This window comes from Alosa sapidissima, chromosome 14 (assembly GCF_018492685.1).
Source record: "Alosa sapidissima isolate fAloSap1 chromosome 14, fAloSap1.pri, whole genome shotgun sequence".
NCBI lineage: Eukaryota > Metazoa > Chordata > Actinopteri > Clupeiformes > Clupeidae > Alosa > Alosa sapidissima.
This window is the reverse complement of record NC_055970.1, coordinates 14,632,913-14,660,527: the sequence shown is the minus strand read 5'-3', so window position 1 is coordinate 14,660,527 and position 27,615 is coordinate 14,632,913. Positions and strand designations below refer to the sequence as shown.

The window sequence follows — 27,615 nt, the reverse complement described above, 5'->3', positions numbered from 1 at the left end:
TGGTGAAGTGTCATGCTGCGTTCAAGAGCGTAGGGTAGATCTCCCGTAGTAGCCTATATTTTTATTTAACGTCTTTAATGGTAAGAGATCGCACAGGGATGGATAATGAGCGGTTGTTTAAGATTAAATTGCAATGCCAGACACCTTCAGATATGAGAGACCCCCTCAGGTTTTTGACTTTGTTGCTTTAATGAGGGCCAGTCCTCACTCTATGGGAGCTCGGCTCCCTCTGGCTCCCACGTAATTCGAGCACTGCTGTGTGGACAAATGATGAATTACATCATCAATGCCTCTTAACATGAAATTGCTAATTATTTGGGGAATTCATCATCTACAGTAGCTACATGAAAATATTCAGAGAATCCAATCTTAGCAAACAAGGGATAGAGTTGAAAAACAATAGATGGCTGTGCTCTTTTTGACCTCAGATGAAACTGCATTAAAATCAGACCTGTTTCTGTAATGAAAGTCATTGTAGCCTACGGGCTCAGGTCATAGACGGATTAATGCATGGGCAAAGTGGACACGTGCTCAGGCCCATAGCACTCCTGGAAGACTTGACAAATTGCACTTATTTATCGACATGTAACACGAAACATCCGCGATTGATATGACTCCGTAGAATCAGGAGTCCAAAGAACAGATTTCAGGGCGGATCCAACTCCTGGCGCAGACCATTTGGGCGGATATGATAATAGGCCTAATGGTTTAATTTATCACCATAGCATTTTACGCGATTTTCTTTTCAAGTGTTATCTATTAGGATAATTTTGTTGGTCATAATACTGCCAGTAATATGACCTGTTGCATTGACATCAGAAAATTGGTACAGTCCTGCGCATTGGTCACCCCTGAAAGGGCAGTGAACTGGCTAGATTGTGTCATTTCCCGAGACGAGCGGGAGATTCAAAACACAACCAGAGTCTGGTGCATATCCTGGGATACAATTGTGCATTCTCTAGGGCAGTCAAAATCTGCGAAATTAACTTCGCTTCAAAAGGGTTTCCTGTCGCAATGACTGACTGGAGGAATACAGACGAACAACAGGTAGATGTAACATTAAACTTGCGCTACGCTTTTTCTCATGGGTAACTGAAGATGGTTGCAATGTTTTCAAAGGAAATTCCAGTTAGTAAATGCTTCAATAAAAAGTGCAGTTTACCCTATTTTAGCTACCCTCAGTGAAGCCTACCTACTGATCAAAACATACAGATCGTCTATGAAGATAACGTTAATGGAACCTGCTCCATTAAGCGGTTCGATTAGCGAGTTAATGTCCTGTGTCTTGTTTTGTGTAGCTAGGCTATAGTCAAATGCTAAGTGTGTGGGTCCGGTGATTGTGTATTAACTAAGGTGACCAAATTTCTGAGACAAAATCCGGGGACATTTTCAGTTGAGAAGCGTAAAACATGTAATGTTTTAATTTTTGTAAACTTAAAACAGGGACACTGTCCGGGGTGTCACTAGACTTGCACTTGTCCACAAGTAGAGGGGTTCGGGGGCATGCTCCCTGTAAGAAAATTTGGTATATTTTAACGTTGAAATGCATCAATTTGGTGCACTTTTAAAATAAATTCAGAGGTTAGATTTGATTATTCTTATCTATGGATGGAAATATTTGTGCTGTAGCCTAAACTTGCACTTCAGAATTTTAACCATGCACAAACAGGTGGAATGGTTATAATATTGCAATAAGTTATGATATTGCCCAACCACAAAGCATATTTTCTTCACAGTTTCAAAGAAATGGTCCAAAATAGTATTGGCTACATTTCAGCACTCCATGAAATTATATCCTAGTGGCTGTGTTGTTCAGATAGGCTAGTTAATCTAGCTAGTTTGGTCATTGTAATGCCTATTTTCTTTTTTTTTTTTTTCAGGACAGTCTGTGCTATATTGTTGTACTTTTACTTGTACTTGAGTAAAATTTAGCAAAGGGTATCTGTACTTTTACTCAAGTAATGAAGCTGTGTACTCTGTCCGCCTCTGCTAATAGGGCCTATGTGTTGTCAGTCTTATATCAAGAAAAAATAACTCGCGTCTCATGATTTTTTTTTTTCTTTATATTTTTGTGTTAATGTCACTAGGAAGCATGCCAGTAGAAATATAGGCCATCATATTTGTAGGTGATTGTCTGGAATCTGGCAATATGAGAACCATGGTGGAATAGGCCTACTCTGGCTAAACAATTTACAAAAATGTTTGTAAATAGTTTACATGAGAATAGTTCTACATTATAATTTTGACCGAAAGTTGGAGACCCTGTAGAGATGTGTTGCAATTTCAAAACCGGACTACTCAGGAACCGCTTGTTGTAAGCTTACCGATGCTAAAGTTATTACATAAGTTCATTGTTAATTTTCTCGCGTACCATTTACCACAGCAACTTGGCGCTAATGTCATTGGAAAGCTTAGATTCCGGCCGTTCACGTGATACCTGCGTATTATATGTATGCTATATGTGTGACGAGTAGCATACTCCGCAATTTTAGTTTCACCTGGACTTGAGCAGCTGGCACATTCGTGATGAATTAGTTTAATAAGTCCCCTGCACAAGTGGTTTCATTTCAAAGATTCTACCGCGCTGCTACTCCACCAATCGAAATAGCCTACCAGAAATATGGGCATTCTAGAACATCTCTGAGGTCTGAGCGCTTGCTTTGACCTATGTCTTTGACTAGCTTGAGACTGTGCGTGAAGGGTGCGCAACTGTACGTTTGGTCAGTGTTTTCTTTCTTTCTTTTATTCCCATTTCGGGTCTGTCAGTCACAGTGAAAACCGGGGACTTTTCCGGGGACAGCTCCAGCCGGGGACAGCTCACCGAAATCGGGGATTGTCCCCGGAAACCGGGGACGTCTGGTCACCCTAGTATTAATTACAGGTGTAACGACATCGACATGTAATGACTAACATTAATTATTATTATATAACGTTAATTAGTAACCTAGCTACCATCCTTATTAGTTTCAAGGCTGCAGTTGGCTAACCTGACTCTCCAGATGAATTTCGTTCCGCCTAGCTCCACTCATCTAGTGATGGGCAAATGAAGCTTTGGTGAAGCACTGAAGCACTTTTAACAGTTGATTCGAAAATGGGATCATTACTCGAAGCTTCAGTAACTGCGACCTCTCCTGGTGAAAAGCCAAGACTGCATCTAAATTATCCAGGCTAGATAGTGGACAGGAAGCTTTACTAGTGAAATAAATCTAGTGCACGCACCTAACCACCCCATCCCCCCACATACGTAGTGCACATGAATAAGAATGGGATATCATTCTTTTTACAAATAAAGATTGATCAGAAGCCATCAGAATAAAGTTTTCCCATGTCTCTCTTACATTGTAATAAAAATAAATCAATACGAACAAACTATGCTTGTCACAGTAGAGACTACGAACCAAACGCAATGTTGTGCATTAGCCTAAAGTGTTTATGCTTTGAGCGCGTTATAATTCAGACTAGAAACGAGGCCCTGCCCGTTGCAGTGGCAGCACGATTGGTTCGTGAGGCGGTGGTGCTGTAAACCAGCGGTCCCCAACCACCGGGCCGCAGGACATTCCTAACTGGGCCGTAGCTTACGACATGAGTTTAAAAAAATGCATGTGAACTAAACTAAATTTAATTCGATATAATGTTACGTTTTTACATGGCATAGGTCTATATGCAGTTGTTTGATTGCACTCATGGGAGCATTTTGCAAGGTCTATTTTCTTACGTCTGTCTGTCCCGCCTTCAACACTTTTACATATTGCCTTCAGCGCTGCGCAGCCTCAGGTCAGCTCACTTCACTTGATCAGTTCTTTGCGAACGGTAGTGTCACACGAAGTTAGCTAAACTGCTAGAATGAGCAACAAAAAACAAGCATCTTTAGCAGGTCACTGGCCAGAGTGTTTGAGTTGCGAGAGCCGCTGCAGAGATTTCTTACAGAAAAAAGCATTTTCGCCTGAGATAGGGAACCAATCACAGAACAGGTGGGAAAGCAAGACGATGATGAGCTATGCACAGACGCATTTGATAGACATCCGTGGCACCCAATAAACGGATCTGGGCATTTTTTTCAAATACGAGAAAATGAAAGTTTGGTTCCCAGACCACGTCTCTTTGAGAAGTGGTGGCGCTAGCCAGGCTATGGCAAACCATTGAGTGGGTCCGCAACCCATTTGTCAATATCCCGAATAGTCCTAACTTGTCAGCGCAGGAGGAAGAGCAGTTGATCGAAATAGCAAATGACGGTGGTCTTAAGAGTGTGTATAAGGAAACCTCTGGCGGGTTTTTGGATCAAAACCAAAGCAGAATATCCCGAGATAGCCGTAAAAGCGCTGAAAACGTTTCCCACCACGTATCTATGCGAGGCCGGGTTTTCGGCAATGACTGCAACTAAGACCAAATTGCGCAATCGACTGGACATTTCAAACACACTGAGGGTGTCCACTGTCTTCCATCACCCCCAGATGGAAGCTTCTTGTTGCAGGGAAACAAGCAGGACTCACACTGATTATATTCGTAATGCACGTTTAGTTCCCATGTTTTGTTCCCATATTTTGTTAAGCATGTTCACACTTTAGCTTCAAGTTGTTCAATATTCATAGTTCATATTGTTCAATTTTCACTTCTTCAAGTTCACGTTTTTCACAAGAGATCGTTACCTTCACTGTTCATACATAACTGGAGCTAGTTCTTTTCAAGTAATGCATGCACAACACATATGGAACATGGAACCCCCGACCCCCCCCCCCCCCCCCCCCCCACCGGTCCGTGAAAAAAAAAAAAAAAAAATAGGAATCAAACCGGTCCATGGTACATAAAAGGTTGGGGACCCCTGCTGTAAACCACTGAGGTGATCCATTCAGAGAATGAAACAGTTTCTGCTTCGGACGTCATATGTCACGTGATTTTTCCGTACCAAAGCAACCTTCGGAGCAGTGGTTCAAATGGAATTGTAGTTAATGGTTTGAAGCACGTATCGAGGCTTCATTGTCAGACTGCCATCACTACACTCATCCATCTGGGATCAATCCATTGAAGTGTTGCTTCAGAAGGCTGGGCCTAATCAAAAAATGCTTGCATATGATTGGATAAGCCACTTGTCCGTCATCTATTGACGTGCTACTTCAACCACTCACATCGAAGCCAACCCGTGACTCTGATAACAGTCTCACAGTCGCTTCTACGCTATTGAGTGTCCCAGTGACGCCACTTCCGTTTGCCTCCATGGGACCTGTCTTTCAAAAAAATTTGAACGCCAGTCTATGAAAAAGAAATTATTTTCTGGTCCCGGTTGACTTGTGCCTTGAATTACCCATATGATGTTTGTCAATTTTAAAGAACATTTTTCATGTAAAGACATTTGCAGTTTGTTTCGTAACTACTGAATTACAATATTGTGAAAGATCGTAATTCCAACGACTACAAACCCATCAGTCGCGCTACATTAGCTCATTCACAGCCACACTAGATTGTACAAGCATAGCTTCTACCAGCAACAGGTCTTAATTGGGCTTTCCTTGCAGATGAAAAGGATCAGAGTCCGAGGATTAAACTAGGGCTGTCAAAATAACTGATTAATTTTGATTAATTAATTTGAGAAAAAAATAACTGATTAAAAAAAATAGTGCAGATTAATCGATTCCGTATGACCTTTGACCCCGAGCCGTTCTAGTCAGTAACCATTAGACTGTAAAATGAAGGAGAGAGAAGAAAATGTGCTGCCTACAGTAGATCATTGATTGGAACATTTACTTTTAAAAAATGGTCTGATTGTGTTGATGAAAATAAAGTATTGATTAAAATAAAGGCCTCTGCAATGTCTGCAGCAAGGAATTTGCATATCACCGGAGTTCGTCAACTCTAAAGTCGCACATCAATGCAAAGAAATAGTGTTGACATTGAGGGAAGTGTTAAATTATTTTCATTGTGTCCCCTAGGTTATATCTGTGCCTTGTATGTGAAAAAAAACTTCTTCCCGAAGTACTTTTGAATTTACTTCCTCCGCATATTAGGAGTCTGTCTCAATTGGTGTACTTATGTGAGTACACTTTTGTGTAGTACACTATGTGCACTGTGTGCTTACTGGCGGAGTGCGCAAATTTTAACAAAATAGTATTGTCTCATATCAAACACTAACTCCATGCACTTCACGGAAATGACGATCGCAAACATTTTAATATAACTTTATTAGCGTCCTCAATTCGACAGTGACATGGTCATACTGTGTCAAAACATGAACCGTTTATGTTATAACTTGCTTGTACCTCCGTAAAGTCTGTTTTCCACTGCTGCTGCTTCAGCATTCTCAACCGCGATTACCACGAGTTTGAAAACGCTCCCTCCCCTTCCGCTATTTGGCCAAGATGGCGTCCGTTAAGGGCGAAAAGTGTCCAGCGTTGCACACTCAGCTTTTTGACCGTTATGAGTGCACCATCCGGGAACTTGCAGCGCCCTTCGTGTCGTTGGAATTTTCAGTGTGAACACCCTCATGCACTCAAATTAGGTATTGTAAGTGCAGAAGTACGCGATTTGAGACACAGTCAAGGTCATATCATAGATTATTATGGCCATTATTTGAACAGTGAAAATAATAATAATAATAATAATAATAATAATAATAATAATAATAAAAGAGTTTTTGAACTTTAATGTCACAAATACTGATTATTCAATGATGTATTTTTATTTAAATATTTAAACTTAATTTTTTTTATATATATATATATATATATATATATATATATATATATTATGCGATTAATTAATCAGAGTATGTAATTAATTCGATTAGAAATTTAAATCGATTGACAGCCCTAGATTAAACACATCAGGTAAGTTGCTAACTTTAAGGCTAATAAACAAACCATGCTACCGTGAGTAACGTCGAAGGGTAAAGTCACGTGACTTCTTTTGTAGTTCGTTTATGAAACAAAAGGAGCAATTTCGATTTTTTTTAAATAAGGCAAAATAGTGTCTTACATTTTCACAGTTAAAAGATTATTACTGTATAGACAATGAAAAATATTTTTGGTGGATAACATCGCTGATTTGGCTTCACAATATTTTTTTAAAAATAGGTCTATGGGACTTAACATTGGAGCTGCTCTTCGATAGGAACGCAACCACTTGGGGCGCTGGTTTTCACTTTCCCTCCCTATGTCACATCTATGAAACTCCCGTCCTGCGTCCTGATTGGCTCTACCATAAAATCTGGTGCAGAAATCACTCTCAACGGAAGAGGTCCCAGATGGATGTGAGTGACGCTAGGCGGAGCTAAGCGGAACGAAATTCATCTGGCGAGAGTCAGGTTAGCAGTTGGCACCATAGACGTAAACAATAACAAAGCTTCTAGACGGTTGATAAAGCTAACTAGACAATCTTTGCTTCTACCAGAGAATGTCTGATAACGGGATTCTGAATGTGCGGGCAACTTCAGCTTCGTAATAAGCGGAACTTTCACAATCTTCCTCTGTACTTTCAGTTTTGTAGGTCAGTGAATTAAACATGTCAAACGGTGTCTTATTGAGGTTTGTATCATTTCTGTTTGACCCTTGTGTGTGTGTGTGTGTGTGTGTGTGTGTGTAGGCTCGTGATGTGTATGAGCGTGAGGTTCGTGTAAGGGACGCGGCGTACAGACTCCTGCAGCTCTGTACCCACAAAGAGCAGAAACTGGAGGCCACCAAGAACATCCTTACCTCCAGTGCCAGAATACACACACACCGCACCTACAGGTAATGCGCACACACATACACACACACACACACAAGAACACCCTTACCTCCAGTGCCAGAATACACACACACCGCACCTACAGGTAACGCGCATGCACGAGCGCTCACACACACACCTACAGGTAATGTGCGTGCAAACACACACACACAAGAACATCCTTACCTCCAATGCCAGAATACACACACCGCACCTACAGGTAATATGCACACACACATTGCACCTACAGGTAACACACACACACACACACTAGAGTTTAGATTCTCCGCCCGAGCCGGAACCCGCAGGCCAGGTGGGGCCGATATTTCCCGCTACTATCCTCGGGCCGGGCCGGGCCCTTGGTCAAGCATTTGTGTTGTGTTTTTTTTTTTATCACTATTTTATTAGCCTAATTGGGTGGGGAGAAAGCTATGCCATTATCAGAAACATTCTATATATTTTAGCAAAGTATGCCTTAGTAACAATTTTTAGCAAAGTATGCTTTGTGTACAAAGTTGCACAAGTTAGCCTAATTAGATGGAGAGAAAGCTATGCCATAATCAGAAATATTATTTATATATATATATATATATATATATATATATATATATATATATATATATATATATATATATATATATATATTAGCAAAGTCGCTACAGTTAGGCTACAAAGTTACAAAATGCAACACGTGTCATGCACAGTGTCTCCACTCGCACGCATCACAACGGGCCTGCTGTGCTGGGTTGTGTAGCTTAACTGCAACGTGGAGCTTCAAGATAAAAAAAACAGGAGAATTACCTTTGAGCAAGTTTGGAGGAAAGTCGGAGGTATGGCCCCATTTTAAACAAGTTGTGGGCAGTGACAACATATGTGTTTGTTGTGTTGGCTTTGTCGAGTGCATTAAGTGCGGCACGCTGCTCTGACAGCAAAAAAACAGGGACTTTGAAAAGGAAAAGACACATGAAGCAGCTTGCCATGGCAGAGAGGATGATAGTCAGCCTTCAATGTCCTCTTTTGTTACTTCTCCAAGCATAGGCTACCCCTGAGAGCGAGACAAGCCCTCACAGAGAAATGCGTTGAGTTTTGCTGCATGGACATAAGGCCATTTTACGTTGTAAGTAGCTTACGTTTCTTCATTCGTATCCATCTATCCAGCCATGGCCTACTGGTTAGGTCTTCGGGCTTGTAACCGAAGGGTTGCCGTTTCGATCCCCGACCAGTAGGAAAAATGTGAGCGGGGGAAGTGGTTGAGCACTGCTCTCCCATGCCCACATCCACGGCTGAAGTGCCCTTGAGCAAGGCACCTAGCTCCTCACTGCTCCCCGAGTGCCGCTGTAGCAGGCAGCTCACTGCGTCGGGATTAGTGTGTGCTTCACCTCACTGTGTGTTCACTGTGTGCTGAGTGTGTTTCACTAATTCACGGATTGGGATAAATGCAGAGACCAAATTTCCCTCATGGGATCAAAAGAGTATATATACTACATACTTATACTTCGTCCATGTTGCATTATTCATTAAGATCCTTCTAAACAGATTTCTGTAATTCAAACAACTCGGAATTTTAGTTGAGAATGTCAGTTATAAAAATTGTCATGTTTAAATCGGGCTCAGGCTCATAATTACAGTTAATGTGTCGGGCTGGGCTGGGCTCGGACACAACGTGCACGGGGTAGGGTCAGGTAGGGTCGGGCCCGATCTAAGCTCTAACACACACACACCGCACCTACAGGTAACACACACCACACACACACACACATCGCACCTCCAGGTAGCACACACACACACACACACACACACACACTCATTCACACACCGCACATACAGGTAATACACAAACTGTACCTACAGGTAACGTGTGCGCGCGCGTGCACACACACACACACACACAAACACCGCACCTACAGGTAACACACACACCGTAACGTACCTACAGGTAACACGCATACGAAGACATGCTGTACAACGCACAAACACACACTCGCACACATCGCACCTACAGGTAACACACACACACCACTTACAGGTAACACGCATACATACACACACACCACACCTACAGGTAACACACACACACCACTTACAGGTAACACGCATACATACACACACACCACACCTACAGGTAACACACACACACCACCTACAGGTAACACTTACACCATACCTACAGGTAAACATGCTGTGTTCTTCACCAGGCCCCGAACCCCAGAGCGGCCAGGCTGCAGAGGAAGAGTCGCCCTCTCAGGTGAGATCACACTCACACTCACACTTTGAACACCTTGGGTCAATTGCATTGCGTTTAAGTGTGTGAGTGTGCTATGTAAATAAATGTGACTTAACTTGACTCACTCACAGTCACACTCACTCACACAAACACTCATGCTCACTCACACAAACACTCACACTGTCACACACACACTCTCACATTGCACTTACAAGTAACACACACACACACTCACCCAAACTCACTCTCTCACACACACACAAAGGAAGAATCGCCCTCTCAGGTAAGATCAACACCTTTATACACACTGAAACACACACACACACTCACAAAGGAAGAGTTGCCCTTTCAGGTGAAGATAGACATTAGATCAACACCTTTATACACCATGTGTATGCATGAGACGGAAAAGCGCAATTTGACATTCTCAGCTCCGGCAACAGGCAGTCTGCAGTCTGCGCTTTTACCTCAGTGCAGCCTGTTTGTACATACATTGCCATTTTTTTACTTGCACTTTGCGAAACAAATACGCCTGAAGTGGGTGCAAAAGCGTTAGTACATCTGGACCTCAGTGTGTGTATGTGTGTTTGTGATAAGTCACTCAGTGTGTGTTTGTGATGTCATAACATTCAGTGATGATGAACTATGTTGAAGTGTTAGCTGTGTGCGTTTGTGTGAGCTGTGTGTGCGCTTATGTTCCAGGTCTGCGAATTCCACTCATGTGGAGAGACTCTGATCATTTCAACAACAAAGGAAGTAAGTTTTAGTCCCTCCCTCCTCTGTCCGCTAGCACTGCCCACGCCATCCCCTGCACACGCTAGCACTGCCCACACCATCCCCTGCACACGCTAGCACTGCCCACGCCATCCCCTGCACACGCTAGCACTGCCCACACGCTAGCACTGCCCACGCCATCCCCTGCACACGCTAGCACTGCCCACACGCTAGCACTGCCAACACCATCCCCTGCACACGCTAGCACTGCCCACGCCATCCCCTGCACACGCTAGCACTGCCAACACCATCCCCTGCACACGCTAGCACTGCTCACGCCATCCCCTGCACACGCTAGCACTGCCCACACGCTAGCACTGCCAACACCATCCCCTGCACACGCTAGCACTGCCCACGCCATCCCCTGCCCATGCCAGGACAGCAGATGCTAGGACTGCCAGCGGCAGGACGGCAGACGCTAGGACTGCCCACGTGTACAGAGACGTGTGTGTGTGTGTGTGTCTGACTGTCTGTCTGTCTGCAGGTTCGCGATCCGTCGCTGTGTTCAGTTTGATGATTCTGGGTCGCCATGTTCTGGACTCTGAGATGCAGGTGGTGGACCGGAACATGACGGACATCTGCTTCAATGGACAGAGTGTGTTGTGAGTTTGACTGTGTGTGTGTGTGTGTGTGTGTGTGTGTGTGTCTTTGTCTCTGTTGTGGGCCAGTCAAGTTAGTTTGTGTGTGTGTGTGTGTGTTAGGATAAGTTAGTCACTTGGTAGGGAAATCACTGACTGAAAGGCGGGGCTTCAGTGATGTGACTACCTGTGGCTAATTGGTTAATAACACCTGTCCATCACACCTGTCCTATCAATCGGGAGACAAATGGTTTTGAGGCCTGCTGGAGGATCCAAGGCTCTTCCTACTTTGTTTTTAGCCACATTTGCGTAGCTCATGGCCTTTGAATATTATGGACTTACGTTTGGATTTACATCACCAGCAATAAAATAATACTTTAAGTGAACCATTTAACTCTTAAACCCATGAACGCCGGGCAGAGAGTGCCAGCACGCCACAAGTATGTTGACCACTCTGTGAGGCTCCTGCCAAGCTGACACACACGCATGCATTCACGAGCAGTTAGGACCTACTACCAAGTTCTACACTAGGGATCGACCGATATATCGGGCCGATATTTGCGTTTTTTACGTGTATCGGCATCGGCCGATAAGCGGCTGCGTTCGCCGATAGTTTTTTCCGCATTATTTACATACAAGCGTCCACAGGCAGCTCTGTGTTGCTGGAGACGCTGCAATTCACGTGCAGACTGCCCCTCCCCCGCAAGCTGAGTACTGAAAGCCTGCTCTTCAAGACAACAGTAAACTTTAATCTTTCAAAGCATCTTTTAACTGTTTGACTTAGCTGAAATATTGCCATTAACTTTGAAGGTGGAAGCAAGTTTGTGGGTCCAAATGGGAAACGCGAATGATAGATAGGTACTTTATTTAATGCTTAATGCCTTGTTTATAAAACTGCTTGCCATTGTATTTAGGGAGCTGCAAAGTTGTAGGCTATCCATATGCATGCGGTAGCGTAGCTGTTAAAAACACTGGTCAAATGATTAAGTAATGCCAACGTTGTTCCGTGGTATTTGTTGGAGTTTTATTCAGCGACCACCTGGCTGAGTGTTGGACGCGTGTGGTGTGTGTGTGTGTGTCTCCGTCTCCCTCTCCCTCCCTGAATGCCTCTTCCATAAAACTGCTTGCCATTGTATTTAGGGAGCTGCAAATAGCTATGTTGTAGGCTATCCGTATGCATGCTTTAGCGGTAGCTGTTATGGACACTGGTCAATCATATGATTAAGTAATGACGACGTTGTTCCGAGATATTTGTGGGATTTTTATTTAGCGACCACCTGGCTGGAGTTTTGGACGCGTGTGGTGTGTGCGTCTCCCTCCCCCTTTCCCTTCGAGCGGGGCCGAGTTGCTATCGCAGTGATATCAGAGCTTTAATAATGAGACGTGTTATATGTAGTTGAATATTAATTCGTGTTAACGTTTATCATGTACCAGACATACCGTGTATGCCTTACTTGTTTAGAGCCGTTTGCTAATGTTATCATTATCAATCATCCAGTTCAATGGTGGTTCGTCAGCTACCAAACAGAAGTTTGTGTGTGCGTCTGGTCTGTCTCACTCAGTGGGACACACGCATCACAGCGATATGAGAGTGCTGCGCTACCTGAAGGAGAGATTTTAAAACTTTGAGAGATGTTTTTATACCTTTTGATGTTGATGCCGTTTAGAACAGAAACATCTGACACCACGTTATTTTCCTCTGCTGATTTATGTTCTGTGGTTGACAAATCTTGCAGCTTTTTTTTAGAAAAATATAGACATAGAAAAATTGAAACCATGCAAATTACAAATCAAGCACTTTATTTCAATAGCTACTTTTCAGGCTTATTGTTTTCTTATATTATTTAAATGTGTTGACAAAGGACATTTTGTGATGACTTGAATTATGTCTTATAATATGTCAGCAAGCAATGCATCATCAAGGCAGTGTTGTAAGATGTTGATGAAAGCATTTTGCACAGTTAACCATATTCAGTGCACCCATCCATAAATTCAATAAATGTTCCTTTTTTAAATTGAGACTTATAACATTTGTTACCATCATTTGTGTAATTATGTGTCATTTGTATGATGTAAATTGAGGGAGCAAAATAAAAGCAGTATAGGCTCCAAATATCGGCTCAAGAAAATCGGCAGGCTGTAGCGGTCATCGGCTAAGGCTGATGGCAAAAAATCTGTATCGGCACTAAAAAAATCCATATCGGTCGATCCCTATTCTACACCATACGTAAGGTGTAGGGTTAGCAGATAGCTAGCCTTTGTGTTGTTTGTTTTATGTTGTGTTACAGGAGGCTTTCGTTTAGTCAACCCTTTAGACCCAAGTAGAGCTTTCGGACTTTCCGCTTCCTAACAGTGTATGTTGTCCTTTTCAATATTTGTTTGTGTGCGTGTGCGTGTGCGTGTGTGTGTGTGTGTGTGTGTGTGTCAGTGAGGAGGTGGAGTCGGACTTCGACTTGAGGCTAGAGCTCTACAGCTGTTCCATGGGGGAGGCTCCACCCCTCACTGCCACGCCCAGGAAACTGGCCAATAAGCTTCGCTCATCTCTGGGGAAGGCTGCAGGAAGGAAACTTCAACCAGAGCCCGACTCTATGCAGGATGACTTCCTAGAGACACACCCCCTGCCAACGTAAGAACGTGTGCACTCGCGCCCGCGCGCACACACACACACACACACACACACACAGACAGACCTACAGACAGACACAAAGTGGTCACACACACTGGCTCCAAATGTATTTTCATATTGGAGCACTCCGACTATGATCCCCTGCACCTTCTTCAGATCTAATTTCCAGTTAGAAAACAACACACACACTAAGAAAACGCACATCCTTAGTGGATCACACATGACCATCAAGCTCCCTATACAGGTTTGTTCTAGAGATCAGGGTAGGCCTGGGTATCGTTGAAAATGTTTCGATATGGTGCCCATTTCAATACCTTGATTTCGATGCCGGTTCTTAAACAATACTTTTTCCGATGCCATATACCATGTAAATCAATTTCAACAAAAATACATTCTCATTTAGTGGTGAAACATTATAATACAAACTTTTCTGCATGAACATCTTAAAATATTACAAATAAACAATATGTAAGAGATTATTGTTGTATAGGCTTACTTAAAGTTATCAGTGATTGCAGGCTCAAATATAAATTATCACATTCATCTAATCTTTCCTAACGATCCGCTAGCTGCCCGCCCCTTAAGCAGGCTGTCAAAAAACGTGTCTCTGTAGGCTGCCTAGGCTCTGAGATTTGTACACAAAAATAATTGGTGTTACTTACCAACCACTCAAAACCAAAATAAATAGTGCAAACAGGTTAGTGCAAAATGTTTTAAAGGGGAACTTGGCAACTATTTCAACGTAATAAACCCGTTTAGAAATCATTTGGATGGTTAAATGACCTGTTCCGGTGAAAATGACCTGTTTCCCGCTGCCCCTAGCGTCCCCAGGCGGAAAACCAACCTTGCAACATTGCGACTACCGTCCCGGAAAGAGAAGTGAGAAACAAGAAACTCTTTTTAAATCGTGTTTCTTACCTTGTAACATCCACATTGTCTGCCAAACTTATGCTAACCGTTTTGCTAGCTTGTAAACAAATCCATATGCTTTATCGTTACGTTTTTCCACAGTTTGAAATAGCATAATGCACAATTTCTCCAGCAGAGGCGGAAATCCTGCCAAGTTTCCCTTTAAGTGCAAGTGGCAGATTTTGGATAATCACGCCTGCCAAACTGTTGATAATGAAATGCAGTCATCAGATGTTTTGCCCTATACACATTTGTCATCTGACATGTCGTGTTTTTTGTGTTTAGAGTTAGTGTGTTAGAGTTAAGTTTGGTTTTCCTATGAGAGCTAATAAAACAAACTCCTCAGCACCATAGACAGAAGCAGGTCACATTTTTTAAGTTCACCCACAATTAGCAACTTTAGCATTAAAGGGAAAATACGGCCATCTTTCACTCAAATCGTTTTCCCAAAAATTGATTTTTATCAAACCGGAGATCTGCCCTGGCTGCAGCCTTTCGAAATTAGCTATAAAGCTAACCTATGGGGCAAGCTTTTAAGCGCGTTTGGGACCTCTAAACACTCCAAAAATCATTCCAAGACCTATGGAACACAAGTTGGTTCCTTATGAGACACCACCGTGCTCGTTTAACTCATAGTGTGGAGAAACATTATAAACTTGGGGCTATATCTTGCACTTTAGCGCAATTGACTTCGCGCAAATCGCTTTGTGGGCGGATCTTGGCCGCTGTTTCTATTTTACCGGCGGGATCATGACTGTTGCGCCCGACGCAAATCTAAAATGGGGTGGTCTGAAGTAGCTACATTAATCATGGGTGTGGTTTGGGCGTAACGTGCAATAAACCAATCAGAGCGTATTATGATGGCGGAATTGCCAGACGCAGCCAGGAACGGTTCACAGCGCTATAGTCAGTTGGGAACAGTTTGCTATTGATTTTTCCTCTTGAGAAAATGTAATACAGAAATTACACTTTCCGATGTTTTGGGATCACTCTCACTGAATTACGAGGTTATGAATGCATGGTGATATTTTTGCAATGTAATCTACCTCACTATAGAGTATAGACAATGCAGATCTGTCAGATAAGCTCTCCTCTCCCATGCTGCTGCTGGGGCATTTGGGTTAAATGGCATTGGCATGCAGTTCAACATCACGTCTCATTAAGTCCTCTAATATTTCCTAAATGGGAACTGCGTCGTATAGATGAGCGGAGCAAAGTGCATTGCGCAACACAGGCGCCCAAGCAAGCGCTCCTGCAGGTGTAAGCTACGGCTGTACCTTGCCATCAGGCAACAGAAACAGTTTCCAAGTTGACCTTTCCGACTCTGCACAGTATCCCATTAACTGCATGACAATAGGCTATTTACAATATTTTATGTAAAGTAGAGTTTGTAAACACGTTATCATCAACTTAATGCACGCACAACTTTTGTTTGAGCAGGAGAGAGAATAACAATGAATGGACGCAGCAACTACAGAAATTGTAGCCAAGGCTACTTCCTGCTTTCTTTTACTGTCTATGGTTGCTGGTTAACAGCACATAATAAGCTTATTTAAGCGAATTCACAAACTCAAGACTTCAAGGCCATCATGGATATAAAACGTTTTTTGAAAACAACGAAAGGATGGAGGGAACATAGCAAAGCTTGGGAGTTATTTCAGATGGGCTACAACAAGGTAGGCAAAATTGTGGTGCTTGTCAAAACCTTAGCGCAGCTGGAATAATGCTTATAGGCTGATGTTAAAGCACACTATGTTTAAAGCCATGCACAACGGTAAATTGGAACAAAACTAAAGGTAACTTTAGCCTTTATAGGGCTGTATAAAGTTGTCCAAATTAATAGGTCGTAATTACGCGTTGTTGTTGTAAAGATATTGCATGTAGATGTACTATATAGGCTACTAAATTTTTAGTTGACCAATGCACGAACAAACCCAGGAAACGGACAAATATCATCAAGGCTTTGAATGTTTCCATCTGTGCACAGAGTGTCTAGATCGGTGTGCATAGCATTCATTCCTGTAGGCCTGTGGCCATGCATGCGCCCTTAAAATAGCATCTGAATTTGCGCCACTGACTTTAGACCAGGAGGTTCCTGGTCTGTGGCGGAATTGTTTTCTGAAACTGCAAAATATCAACTGGGACCATTTGCGCCGGAACACGCCCCCTCTTTTCGCTGAAACGCCCCCGTGGGCGCACATGTACCTGTGGAGGGAAAATTCCAATATGCGCTGATTGCAAAATAGGAAAGACAAAAGCGCGAGTATACAAAGTCAATTGCGCTAGAGTGCAAAATAGAGCCCTTGGTGTTTTTGCGTGGAGTCACCTCCGATTACCCCGTTGACATTTCCAGAAAGCCCTTAGCCGTTGCAGAGCGGACATGCTCTCAGCCACCGAAACGAAAGCTTTTTCCTTGGTGTTTTGAAACGACCGAGCAGTGCAGTCATCATGTCCATAGTTATGACTATGTAACGACATCGTAAGATTCCTTGACTAGCATATGTGACCGCTGAACCTGTTACAGTGAAACAAACTTTCATGTAGACTTGGGCTTCTATCTGCTGATTTGTGTGTTGTTTTTAGGGGCGTGTCCTTTTCTTTGTTGGCGTTTACCTCATTGGGCCTGGAGCAGGTTGGGCGAGACTTCCTGTCTCACTCACTCAACGTCACGCAGACTGGTACAACACACACACACACACAACCCAGACCGATACGACACACACACACTCATCACCCAGACCGGTAATATACACACACACACTCATCACCCAGATAGGATATATTATTTATATATATATATATATATATATATAAAATATACAGCTCTGGAAATAATTAAGAGACCACTGGACAATTTTCTGATGTCATCCTACAGTTGCTGAGTGTCATTCGAATGAGTTGACGGTCATTAGGAGACCACTGCAGATTTGAACATGAACATTTGAATGTCACTCAGCAACTGTAGAACGACATCAGATGTGCAGTGGTCTCTCACACACACACACACACACACACACATTGGTGTTCATGCAGCTCTTGTGATTGGCTTTTCCAGCGGAGTCGTCGTCATGGTTACCCCTGTACGGGAGTGTGTGCTGTCGCCTGCTCGCTCAGCCCGACTGTGTGAGACTACCAGCACACAGCGGGACCCTCTGCCAGCAGGTGTGTGTGTGTGGGGGGAGGGGGGAGGGGGGTGGGGGGGGGGGGCTACCAGCACACAGCGGGACCCTCTACCAGCAGGTGTGTGTGTGTGTGTGTGTGTATGTGGAGGCTGCCAGCACACAGCCGGACCCTCTGCCAGCAGGTGTGTGTGTGTTACTGTTCTGCAATATTATCTGAATGTATGTATTTGGCAGTACAGTGTTAGCTATGTGTGTGTGAGAGAGAGAGTGTGTGTGTGTGTGTGTGTGTGTGTGTGTGACAGTCCTACAGTCTTTTATGAATGAGTGAGTGTGTGTGAGAGTCCTGCCGTGTTATCTGAATGTGTGTGTGTGTGCAGGTGTGTGTGGAGGGAGTGTTTCGGTCCTGCAGTCTGCACTGTGAGCTGCAGGGGGCGACGCTGAGCTGCTGGTTCAGCCCTGAAGAGGTCCAAGCCAAGCTGGCCCCATTCCTCACGCTGCCCATCACTATGGTAACCTAGCAACTGGAACTCCTACATTTGTCTCAAACATTGACATTGCATCATACATTGAAAATGGATTGACTACCGTGTGTGTGTGTGTACATGGTTGTGCGCGCGTGTGTGTGTGTGTGTACATGGGTGTGCATGTGTGTGTACATGGGTGTGCGTGTGTGTGCGCGCGTGTGTGTGTGTGTGTACGTGGGTGTGCATGTGTGTGTACATGGGTGTGCGTGTGTGTGTGTGTGTGTGTGTACATGGTTGTGTGTGTGTGTGTACATGGTTGTGTGTGTGTGTGTGTACATCGTTGTGTGTGTGTGTGTACATGCATGTGTGTGTGTGTTTAGGACACGTGTGTGAGAATCCTGAGGGACCAGCATGGCTCCGCCTCCATGACCATCAGCACTCCTGGCTCCGCCTCCAGCAGTCATGTGTTCCGAGGCCCTGCCCCTGACCTGCATGACTGGGCTGCTGTACTCTCCCAACACACACACGACCTGCGTAAGACACACACACACACACTCTCCCAACACACGACCTGCGTAAGACACAGACACACTCTCCCAACACACACACGACCTGTATAAGACACACACACACACACACGACCAGCGTTAGAGACCGACCGATTTGTTTGTTTTTTTTTTAAGCCGATATCGATTTTTAGTGGTCGGAGTCGATTTTTTTTTGGCCCGAATTTTGGGGAGTGTGTTTTAGGGCCGAATAATATCGTATTATCCTTAATTGGCATGCTAAAAATCATACTAGTAAGAGGAGGCACAACACTTCACACAATTTATTGAAAATTGAACATTAAAAAATCAACATAATATAACATATGTTCTATATATACACTATATATGTATGTATATAGTAGAAATATTATGTAGGCTATTATATAAAAATGACTGTAGGGGCCTACTCATCTATTCATAACAAGAATTAACAAATGTATGACTTCTTGCAGTCTGTTAGTCTATTAATTATTCATTTTAATATGTTTAACAGAGTGCAAGAAGACTTCCATGATGTGACAACTTCAGATAGTTACTTCAAAATGGCAAAAATACATGTTCAGGTTATACAGTTTCACTGTGGAACTTCCATGCCTTACCACAGACCTAGGTTTCAACAATATAAAACTCCGTCCCCCAGCATGCTGTAAGCATGCATCAAATCAAACATGTATACATTGCGAAAACAAATTGACACGGGATGACAATGTTTTAAAACGTTCACTTGTTATTTGTGCATCCTCTTTTTCCTCAATCATTTCACTTAGATTGTCCGTTACTTAAGTTTAGATCGTAACATAGCAGTCACCGGTATTGAGGGCGGGGGCTTGCATAGTCGGCGCATTCCCAACACACTCGTAGCCACAACGCTAAGCAACTTTCATTTCTTCTTCAACTCCGATTCAGTTGAAAACGAATGGACATGGGATGACAGTGTTAAAGCATTCACATGTTAGATTTGCGTCCTCTTTTTGTTAAATTTTCACTTAGATTGTCCGTTACTATAGTTTAGATCGAAACATCACGCTGGTCACCAGGGGTGTGTTTCTCGACAGTGTTGTTGCAAGTTAGCAACTTACTTGGTTGCAATGCAATTTCCCATAGGCAACCTACTAACTGGTTAGCAACAATGCTTTCGAAAAACGGGGTCCAGCATTGAGGGGGTTTGCCGGCGCATTCCCAACGCACTTTCGGTAAATGAAGCAACATCACAGATTACAACATAAGAAAAATCATAAGAGAAAATATACGACTTTGAGACACTGGAATGTAAAAATTGATGCCTTACCTGTAGACAGTCTTGCTCCTTCTTGAAACCAAAGATTTTCTTAGTTCTAAATAGACCGTCTCTTTTAGAACCTCGCGCTGTGTTCCAAGTAGCTGCCCGCAGATGTGCCTGACTTAAAAATCGACACGATTTAGCAAAAATCGGCCGATTAAATCGGCTGGCCGATCGATCGGTCGGTCTCTAACCAGCGTAAGACACACACACACACACACGACCTGTATAAGACACACACACACACACACACTCCCAACACGCACACGACCTGCATAAGACACACACACACACTCTCCCAACATACACTCACATACATACACACTCTCCCAACACTCACACAGACACACAATCTCTCTCTCCCAATACACAAAAGACCTGTGTAAGACACACACACACACACATGGTCTCTCTCCCTAGAGGTAGGATTTTATCGATATTGATGCTGCTTATAGATACTTCTCTCCATAAGAATAATGGAGGACAACAGTTTGTCACTTTGGGTCCACACAAGTCTGCCACATCCCCTGTCTGTTCTGTTCTTGGGCCCCTTCGCTTCCATATATCCTGCCCCTTGGCCAAGTCATCGGTAGACATGGCCTTCAATTCCATTGCTATGCCGATGACATCCAATTGTATCTCACTACATCCTCCCTCACTGACCCTCTTCCCAATTCACTCACTAACTGCCTTTCTGATTTAAAGCTATGGATGCAAGATAACTTTCTAAAATTCAACACAGATAAAACCGAAATCCTTCTCATCAGCCCCAAACCTCAACTGTCCAAATCTCATAGTCTCAGTCTGAACATTGATGGTACAATTTTCAAATCCGCTCCTGTTGTCAGAAACCTTGGCATACTGCTCGACTCCTCACTCAGTTTCAACCCCCACATTAAATCCCTCACTAAAACTGCATTCTTTCACCTCCGCAACATTGCCCGCCTTCGCCCCTTCCTTTCTACTATTGATGTACAGACCCATCCCGCCTAGACTACTGCAACTCCTTATTCATTGGCCTCCCCACTAAATCACTTCAAAGACTACAATATATTCAGAACTGCACACATCACCCCTATTCTTTCACAGCTTCACTGGTTACCCGTTCTGTCCCGAATCAAATTCAAAATTCTACTACTCACTTTCAAAGCCCTCCTGACCTTCTGATCTCTTACACTCCTTCCCGCTCCCTCAGATCCTCTAATCAAAATCTCCCCTCTGTCCCCCGCACCAGACTCTCTACCCTAGGTGGCAGGTCTTTCAGCGCCATGGCCCCTAAGCTCTGGAATTCCTCAATCCCTCCGTGACTGTCCCTCCTTTCCTTTCTTCAAAACTCACCTCAAGACCTTTCTGTTTCAGGAACACTTTTCACCTTCCACCACCGCTTGACTCATCGCAAATGCCCCTTTTTTTGACTGTCTGTTTGTTTTTGTGCTCTCTTGCTTTGTTTGTGTTGACTTTGTTAAGTGACCTTGAGTCTGAGAAAGGCGCTATATAAATAAAACATTATTATTATTATTATTATTACATAACCTGGGTATTATTATTATTATTACATAACCTGGGTAAGACGCACACATATATACACACACACACACACATAACCTGCTTAAGACATACACAACCTGGTTAAGACACACACTCTCTCAACATATACACTCACACACACACATAACCTGCTTAAGACATACACAACCTGGTTAAGACACACACTCTCTCAACATATACACTCTCGACCTGAGTAAGGAAGGATCTCACACTCATACACACACACATGCAAGTAGTCAAGATCACACACACACTACCTGTGCAACTTTGGATCACACACTCAATATTGAATCCCTGAATGGGTATGTGTTAAATGTGTGTGTGTGTGTGTGTGTGTGTTCAGGTTCCTGGAAGCAGTGCTGTGATGAGCTCATGCAGATCGAGCTTTTGTCTCCCCGAAAACCACCGCTCTTCCAAGCAAAACAGCCAGAAACTGTTTACAGTGAACTAAGTGAGTCCAGCCTCAACCCCTAACCCTCAACCCTCACCCCCATACCTTAACCCCTAAGCATGTCGCAGTGAGTCCAGTTGGCTATTAAAATAGCTCCACATCATGACATACCCTTCACCATATCTCACGATTGGCATGGGGTACTTTCTATAAGATCATCTATCAATGCAAATCAAACCAACTATTGGGCTAACTGAAATAAAACCATGCCAATATCTAGGTATGGTGAAGGGTATGTGATGATGTGGGGCTATTTTAATTCCAAAGGCCAAGGGAACTTTATCAGGATGCATAGTATCCTGGATCCATAAAATAACTGGTCTTTAAAAATAAAGATCTGCTGCCTCTATGGGAATTTAACATAGGGGTATGAATACTTATGGCCCCTGTTTGTTTTTTTTAGGAAACTTTTTTTATTTATGATACATTATTCATTCACAAAGAAAATTGGTGTCCTTAAAGGTTGGATTTTTCCTCATTTTGTAGTAAGATCAATTAAGGCATTAAGATCAAGTTCCAAAAGATAATTTGCGTTGGTTCATATTGTGATTAGGTAATTGCGTTGGTTCATATTGAGATTAGGTCAATGCGTTGGTTCTAGTGCTGTCAGTTAAACACGTTATTAACGGCGTTAACGTAAACCTGTTTTAACGGCATCAATTTTTTTATCGTGAGATTAACATTCTTTTTGGTGTAACAAACTTTGTAGTTTTTTCACATGCTGTTGCAACAACTAGTAACGTTAGAACAACTACAAGACCACACCGGATCTAGCTAGACAGGAAACTAAACAATTCACCTTATTCAGCCCCACCCATTTTTTTAAATTCCACGTTGTCTTTAAACTTCTGGTCGGCTAGCTACGTCTAGTTAGCTTCATTGGGATAACACGGCAGAAGAGGATAGAGGCTAACTTGGGAGAAAAACGACAAATGCCATTAGGAGGTCAGATTGCAATATTGTACTTCGCTACCCAAGGCTATTCACCCCTACGGAGTGGGTAGACGATATGCGGCAGTGGCCGCTGTATCGTATGGAGAAACTCGCAATTGCTTATCTGTTTAGTAACTATGGTAACTAGTTTAGAAAGTCATTACAGAACAGCTGGTCCATAGTCATTGTTTTCCTAAATTCAGGAAAGGTGTATAACAGAAATGTTTTAAGTCACCAAAAATAAACGTTCCTAACTTTATGATGACCCATAACATATGATGCCAGTCATCTCGATAGAGCTCTGCTATCTCAATGTATGTATCTTAGTAGGGAGCGAAAATGACTTATACTTACTAAATCTTGAAACAAATTTGAATAAAGGGCACAAAATAAGGTTGGTGTAAGAGTTATCTGTGTGTTTATCGGATTAAAGAGATGGTTCAGGATTTTGGACATAGGACCTCATTTCCAAGTTAGCAAGTGTGATATTTATCAGTGGAGACCGTTTTCAACACATTTCCTCCCGTCCTTCTAGTTGCAGTGTTTGCAGGTGCTAAGCTAGCGCAAGTCATCAGTATGTGTTTGCCTGCCACTAAAAACATTCTTACCCACTCCACAGTAGACCCGAGGCAAATGAATTATAACGCCAGACTATCGATGTAAATTACTGTGTTGATGGTTTTATTTCTAACATTATTCTATCCTTGCATTTCAATGATCGCATTACATTTTGAGGGACTAGTTTCTTAGCAGCGGTGGAATTATACTTGCTCTGGTTAGTAGTATTGCGCCGAAAAAACATAGAAGCGCACTCCAGTGTCCCAGTGACGCCCCTTCCGTTTGCCTCCATGGGACCTATCTTTCAAAAAAATTTGAACGCCAGTCTATGGCGAAAAATAAATTATTTTCTGGTCCCGGTTGACTTGTGCCTTGAATTACCCATATGATATGTCAATTTTAAAGACAATTTTTCATGTAAAGACATTTGCAGTTTGTTTCGTAACTATTGAATTACAACATTGTGAAAGATCGTAATTCCAACGACTACAAACCCATCAGTCGTGCTAGTGAAGTTAGCTCATTCACAGCCACACTAGATTGTACAAGCATACCAGCAACAGGTCTTAATTGGGCTTTCCTTGCCGATGAAAATACCATGAGTCAGAGGATTAAACACATCAGGTATGTTGTATTCGTCCATAGACTGTACATTAGATACTGTTAAGTGACATAGCAGGCAGCAAGATGCAACCGTTAACTAGCATAACAGCTAATCTTATCGTTTCATTACGTTGGTGACGTACATCGTTCGAGAGGAGAGATGTAGTCCACTGAGCGGATTCGCACAAAACCAACATAACTTTTGAAGTCTATTGAACAACAGTACTTTCTTGACGTGAGAAATTATATTTTAAATTCACACACATCATATGTGAAATTCGTGGCACAATTCAAACTGGACCAGAAAATAATTGTTATCTCTCCATTAACTCCCGCTAACGTCCCGTTTTTTTGAAAGATAGGTCCCTTGTAGCGGAAGTAAAATGGAAGTCACTGGGACACTTTATGGGGATACCTAGTAGTAGCCTTGGTAATATCAGTCCGCCGCTGCGTTGCTTAAATGCCTACTACCAACTTCAGGAAACAAAGTATAACTATTGCAACGCAATGCGAGGGTAGTTGTATTTCTTACACTATTCTATCAACACAGACATTTACATTGATTGTCTGGAATTTGCCTCGGGTGTACTTTGGAGTGGGTAAGACTGTTTTTAGTGGCAGGCTAACACATACCGATGACTTGCGCTAGCCTAGCACCTGCGAACTCTGCAATTAGAAGGACTGGATGAACCGTGCTGAAAACAGTCTCCACTGATAAATATCACACTTGCTAACTTGGAAATGAGGTCCTATGTCCAAAATCCTGAACCACCCAATGTGACCATTACTGTATGTTCCTATTTTTTGCTCTTTCTTACTAACAGAAATGTCACAAATGTAGGCACAGTCAAATTGCCGTGGCTGACTATAACTAATTTCGGCAAGCTTAACTTTACATTTCATAACATCAACTAAACATAAGTCACACATTCATTCTATCACTTGTAATATGAACGTAGCCTTTTTCCTACTACTAGGTGAGATAATTGGCTATGTTATACTGAAGTTCCACAGTTGGCTAGCTAGCAAGCTAACCGTTTTACATGGGATATTATGGTAAGTGTAGCTACGTGCTAAATTTGTCCTCAACATTGGGGTATTGCAAATTACTGGCAGACGTGACCTGAGCTAGCAGGATGGTTATCAAGGAGCGCTCTCCAGGTGTAAAAGTTTGCCATGGTTGCGTAGCCTATTTGCGTAAGCGCAAAGTGGTTCTCTCTCTCTCTGTGTGTGTGTCTGCGTCTACATGAGGCTATGTTCAATTCAACTCGGTAGTTGATCCGTCCGGTCAATCGCACCGCATTCACGCCACTTTTTGATTACATTAACGTCATCAGACGGGCTGTAAAAGTGTATGCAGGAATTTCTCGCATTATAATGGCTAGAGTTGCGGGACTTGAACAAATTATGCGCAATACCCGCAATCCTGCAGTGAAATTTAGGCCCTGATGTATGAATACAAGGCTACAACTTTTTACACACAGGGTAAAGGGGGGCACTGGGGGTGTTTCTATGGGTACAGGATGATGTAACGTGTGTGTGTGTGTGTGTGTGTGTGTGTGTGTGTTTTTGCAGGCATCAACTCTCCTGGCAAGTTTGAGAGTGTGACCGACATCATCCACAACAAGATCGAGGACACTGGAGGCCGCTTTCTGATTGGTCAGGAGGAGCAACTGGAGCCTCCTAATTGGTCAGCTATGTTTGAGGGCTCCCGCCCCCTGGTGGTGCAGAAGGTGGTGATGTCTCCAGGGGAGGAGCCCCACCAATCCTGCTTCAGTCCAGTCGCTCGGGGAAACAAGAAACGCAAAGCCCCGCCTCCCCCTCAGGACAAACTGCCGTATGCACCGCCCACTCCGACAGTGTCATCCCAGCCGTCCAATCAGGAGAAGAGGAGGGTGTTAAAGCCACAGGAGAACCTCTCTACAGATACATCGTCCAATCTGGAGAAGAGGAAGGAGTTAAAGGCGGTTCCTCGGTCAGGACGGCGGTCTCTTGACAGCAAGTTCTCCTCCGTCATACAACAGCTGCAGAAAAAAGCTTCCTCCAACCAAAGCGCTCTACAGACAACTGCCTCAACCAATAGGAACCCTCCACTGAGCCTACAGCAGCCACCAGTCCCTGCCCCCCGGCACAAACTGAGGAAGTCGTTCAGGCAGATCATGAACCCTAAAGCCTTCTGAGCCTTTTGAACCTAACCCTGACCCTGCATCTCAGCACCCTAAACCCCAACCCTGACCCTGCATCTCAGCCCCCTAAACCCCAACCCATTTGAACTAGTCAGCACCCTAAACCCCAACCCATTTGAACCAGTCTTATCTCCAATATACTTATAACCAATCAGCTACTGTAGTTATCTTAAACAATATCCCATCAGTTACTATAGTTACCTTTGCTCTAATCCTAACCCCTCATCTGTAGTATCTACTCATTATCAGTGACATTTACTCTAATCCTAACCCATTATCTGTAGTATCTAATCGTTGTCTGCCACTTTTAATGAAGTCAGGCATCAGGGGTGTTGATGTTGGTATTAATCTATGTTTTGAGAGTTTTGGATTTTGAATGGTTTAATTAATATGATAATATTGTTAAGCAAGTCCTTCAGATGTCACTACCATGTTGTGATATAAAATGATTTATGTGATTGGTTGCCTTTAATGATACGCAGCCCTTTTTTTGTGTATTTTATTACAAACATGTCACTGCTGCTAAAGATCAGATCTATAAATGGACAGTTTTGTCATGTTGCACCCAAAGCTGATAGTGCTCTTAGAGCAGTGGTGGGCAAACTTTTTGGCTCAAGGGCCACATTGGGTTTTCAAAAATTGGCTGGCGGGCCGCACAACTACCCCCCCCCCCCCCCCGCCCCCCCCCCCCCCCACGACACACACATTAAAAAAAATTAAAAATTTTATAGCCTATAATTTAGTATGAAAAGTATTTGTTTTAAAATATGAATTGCTTAAAAAATAATGCTAATTTGATGCTGTTTAACAAATATATAAATTGTGCACTGTCGCTTTAAGACAGTCGCTTTAATTCATGTTTATTTTTCAATGATCTTCTGCCTGCTCCGCTATGGCTAGTGCTGTGCCTACGGCTGTGCCCTCTCACAGTTTTTAAATGGTCAGGAGTGGGAACTACTGTTGCCTTCATGATTTCCTTTTAAAAGTTTCTTAAGAAGGAGATATCAATTGTCAACAATGACAAGCCAGCTGGAACCTGCCGCTCTCTCTCCCTCACGTGAGTGCAGACATGTTCCCAATTAAATGGATCGCATAACGGTCACGTTAGATCTGCTGC

At 43.1% G+C, this 27,615-nt stretch overlaps 1 protein-coding gene across 3 annotated transcripts; it reads left to right on the top strand.

Annotated features, from left to right (window-relative positions):
• The first annotated feature begins 847 nt into the window (after positions 1-847).
• On the top strand, positions 848-27,159 carry rtkn2 (rhotekin 2). 3 transcript variants are annotated; one of them, XR_006022180.1, is made up of 13 exons: positions 848-1,047; positions 7,573-7,718; positions 9,891-9,940; positions 10,622-10,675; positions 11,178-11,295; positions 13,700-13,897; positions 17,390-17,484; positions 17,862-17,968; positions 18,306-18,437; positions 18,773-18,926; positions 22,111-22,218; positions 25,888-26,562; positions 26,596-27,159. XR_006022180.1 is itself a non-coding variant. In XM_042061356.1 (12 exons), exons 1-12 carry the CDS (start codon positions 1,015-1,017, stop codon positions 26,490-26,492), a joined length of 1,800 nt encoding a protein of 599 aa, XP_041917290.1. In that variant the 5' UTR covers positions 848-1,014; the 3' UTR covers positions 26,493-27,159. The 3 variants fall into 3 exon arrangements, 2 of the variants coding, with proteins under 2 accessions (XP_041917290.1, XP_041917291.1); XM_042061356.1 differs by having other exon boundaries at positions 25,888-27,159; XM_042061357.1 differs by lacking the exons at positions 848-1,047; positions 7,573-7,718 and adding an exon at positions 7,881-7,915 and having other exon boundaries at positions 25,888-27,159.
• The last annotated feature ends 456 nt before the right edge of the window (positions 27,160-27,615 follow it).

Coding starts and splice junctions, on each gene's coding strand:
- rtkn2 (XM_042061356.1), top strand. CDS start 1,015: ATGACTGACTGGAGGAATACAGACGAACAACAG. Junction 11,296..13,699: donor TTCAATGGACAGAGTGTGTT/GTGAGTTTGACT, acceptor TGTGTGTGTCAG/TGAGGAGGTGGAGTCGGACT. Junction 18,438..18,772: donor TCACGCTGCCCATCACTATG/GTAACCTAGCAA, acceptor GTGTGTGTTTAG/GACACGTGTGTGAGAATCCT.